Genomic DNA, 3,796 nt, shown 5'->3' on the forward strand with positions numbered 1-3,796 from the left:
TCGAACAGGTTCCGGCGAGTAGCATTGTGAAGAATAATATTGTTTTGTGCGGGGTTGTTAATACGTTGGGCAAGTTTATTTTCTAGTGTTTGATCATCATACGAATTTCTGTAACTTTTCATCCTCCACCGCTCAATATTCCTTGTCCTGTACATCGAATATCAATTTTCTAGCCCAGATAATTTTGGAAGGAAAGATGTGCTGCTTGAGACCTTGTTTTCATACTCTTGCTCACGCAGTAGTCCTACAGCTCAGGGAGACCACCTGTGGTAGCGGAGGAGTGCGGACGTGCGTCGCATGGGCTCCGCAGATTTCAATCCCCACGGACTATCTCGACCCACTGGGCCACCAACGTTTTGTTGGATCTGAAAGAACTCACAAGCTGGATCACCCGGACACCGGTTTCAAGACGGTAGGACCATTTTTGGCAATATTACCGGACTTTGAAGCCCCGCGTGGCTCGGGGGACTTTTTGGTGGGAAACGCTCGCCGCTGAGCCTACTTAGGCTTAGCACGACTACGGGCGTTCGCGGGCAGCCAGGCCCGCTGAGCAACCGCGATGCAGCCTGGAACCGCCTCCCGCACCGCAGAATACCAAAATTTTGAGCCCTCAACGAGCAGAATAGCCCCGAATTTGCTAGAAGCACAAGAGATGGACGACGCGTTCCTCGACATCTCCGACTCCGAGAATTCGGCAGGCGGGGGAATCGAGGAATCCGCCATGCAGGAGCAGCAAGACACCCAAAAAGAAGACGAGGCAAATTGGGAATTGGCCCTGACCAAACGCCAAAAGAAGCGACAGAGAAAAAACGGACGGAACGCCGCGGCAAACGCCCCAATTTCCCCGGCCGCACAAGGTGACCTCGGAGGGGTATCCCCGGCGTCTACGCCCACAGCTGGCGTTCCAGCTGCCGGCGCGCTGAAAAAAGACGGGAAAGGAACGCAACGGCAGCTCAGGCGAAGGCTGCCCCCACTCCCCAGGGACGATTTTAAGATTATTTTGCGACCGAAGGGACTTGTAGTCAAGTCGCTCCAGCAATTCCAAGTGGCCCGGGCCGTAGCCGCGGCATGCAGCAACAAGTTCGAAGGACGAGACCTGATCACCAGGCTCCGTACAGGATCGAATATTATAATCGTGAGCACGCCGAACGAAGAGGCCGCCCAGCTCGCGAGACGCATCACTAGCCTCAAGATCGAAGGACGCTCATACGACGTGAACGCTTACGTGGCCGCACCGGAAGACACCCGGCGTGGCGTGATACACGGAGTTGACCCCGGAGCGACACCGGAGGAACTGAAAGCCGATTTGTGGACGCGCACACAGGGTGTTACCATCCACAGTGCTCGAAGACTAGGCAAGACCAAGACAGCTGTCATCACTTTTGACGGACCCATAACACCGAAACATGTCATCTACTGCGGAGCCGAGTACAAGTGCTACCCGTATCGGCCCACAAGACAAATCTGCTACGTTTGCTGCCAACAAGGTCACCGCTCCGACGTGTGCCCCACACCGGACGCCAAGGCTTGCAAACAGTGCGGGATGCAAAACCCGCCAAAAGACCACCAGTGTACCCCGAGATGCCTGATCTGCGGGGGCAATCACGCTACCGGATCGAGGGAGTGTCAAGACCGATTAAAGAAAGCCAGGGAGCCGCGAGGCAAGGCCAACAGCGGCAACAACGGCGGCGGACGCGAGAGCAGACGTCGCAGCCGGAACGACCGTGGCGAGAAACCGAGGTGGTTCAGCTCGGAGGGGGAGTCCTCCCAGAGCCGCTCGAGATCCCGGACGTCACGGAGCAGTTCACGGAGCCGGTCACGGTCCTTTCCGCCCCTGCCACCCCCGGCCATCAAGGGAGGGAGCCAGCAGCAGCAGCAGCAGCAGCAGCAGCAGCAGCAGCAGCAGAACAAGCAGAAGCAAGCCCGAAAGAGCGGCGGCGTCAAGGTGAGCTGGGGAGCCGAAAACCCCTGGTTTGCTCCGCACTCGGGAGGGATAACTAACAAACAGAACAAAAACACAAACAGCAACCGCGACCAACCTAGACAGGAGGACGCGGAGAAAACAGCGCTGAGACGCGAATTAGAACTATCACGCGCTAGGCAGACAGAGCTAGAGCGCAAAATAGCAGAGCTCACGAAGGCAGTACGAGACCTTAAGTCGAACAGCCCTCCGCAGCCACAAACATTACAAACCCAAGCCCAGTCGCAAACAGGCAACGAGGATCTCAGTCAATTTAAGGCAGAAATCCAGCAAATGATGCAGCAGATGATGCAGCAGATGATGCAGCAGATGATGCAACAAGTGCAACTACAAGTCACAGAACTCCGGAGCAGCATCCGCAAACAGAAATTCGCCGATAACATTAGAGAAAAGGCCTACCACCGGCCCGCGCTAGCAGCCCTCGCCAACTCGGCCACAAACAACACTGAAGCTTAAATATGGCCAACAAAACCTTAGGCAACAAAGAAACCCTAGACATATGGCAATGGAACTGCAGAGGCTACCGCAAGAAGCAGGGCCTCCTCCAACAACACATTCATACACAACAAGCACCGCCCGACATCATAGCGCTTCAAGAGACGGGCACTACGCCAACACTCGCAGGATATACGTGCTACGAGACTCAAGAGAAAGGAAGAACGGCAACCCTAGTCAGTAAGGCGCTCATCGCCATAAACCATGACAAGATTGCCGACACCGACGTAGAACACGTGATAGTAGAAATTATACCAAAGAAGAAAAGAAAGAGGGGCAGCATCTTCCTTGTGAACGCATACAGTCCTCCAAAACAGAGGAAAGCAAAATTCCATGAACTTTTCCATGGCGCACGCAACCTAGCAAAAAACAACACGCTAATCATACTAGGAGACTTCAATGCCATGGACAAAAGCTGGGGATACCAAACAGCTAACCCAAAAGGCAAAGCACTAGCAGCGGCAGCAGAAAACACTGACTGCACCCTCCTCACAGACTCAGACACTCCAACCAGAATCGGAAACAGCGTCAGTACCGACACCTGCCCCGACCTCACATTCATACGGGGAGCGGAACAGGCAGTGTGGGAGAACCTGTTAGAAAATCTGGGCAGTGACCACTATATACTTAAAACACAAGTAACCTCAGACAGGCTAAAGCGCCAGCTGGGATCGCCAAAAATTACGGATTGGAGCGCTTTTCGCGAGGCATGCGACGGGAATCTCGCCGCGAAAGGGATCCAATCGATAGAAGAGTGGGGAAACATGCTGAAAGAAAAACAGCGCAAGTACACTAAAGAAATCGCGCGAACGACGCAGACACCCGAGGTGGACGCCAGGCTGCTCAAGCTATGGGAAGCTAGACGCGGGCTCACCAAGAGGTGGAAGAAACAAAAGTACAACAGAAAACTAAAACTTAAGATCGCAGAAGTCACAGCGAAAGCAGAAGAGTACGCGGCGCAATTGGCAAGGCAAAACTGGCAACAATTCAGTGACTCCCTCAACGGAACTTTGAGCACATCGAGGACGTGGCATATACTCAAGGCTCTCATAGATCCAACAAAAACCAAGGCAGAAAACAACAAAGCCATCTACCGGTTAATCCACCAGTTCAAGGGACCAGATTCAGCACTCCTGGAAAAAGTACGCGTTAAGTGCTTCGGGGACACACACCCAGCAGCTTACGCAGAGCGCTATCGAGGAAGTGAAAACGACACCTTGGACAGACCCATCACGCGAGAAGAGGTCTACGCAGCGATTCGAAACACAACCAGAAATACGGCCGCGGGTGCAGATAAGATCAATAACGCACTCATCCGCA

At 53.8% G+C, this 3,796-nt stretch overlaps 1 protein-coding gene across 1 annotated transcript; it reads left to right on the forward strand.

Moving 5' to 3' along the window:
• Positions 1-260: 260 nt before the first annotated feature.
• Positions 261-3,140, forward strand: LOC149345831 (uncharacterized). The gene has a single exon (XM_089586239.1). It carries the CDS (start codon positions 560-562, stop codon positions 2,435-2,437), a length of 1,878 nt encoding a protein of 625 aa, XP_089442365.1. The 5' UTR covers positions 261-559; the 3' UTR covers positions 2,438-3,140.
• The last annotated feature ends 656 nt before the right edge of the window (positions 3,141-3,796 follow it).

This window comes from Amblyomma mixtum, chromosome 4 (assembly GCF_055824585.1).
Source record: "Amblyomma mixtum isolate Tamu chromosome 4, ASM5582458v1, whole genome shotgun sequence".
Taxonomy (NCBI): Eukaryota; Metazoa; Arthropoda; class Arachnida; order Ixodida; family Ixodidae; genus Amblyomma; species Amblyomma mixtum.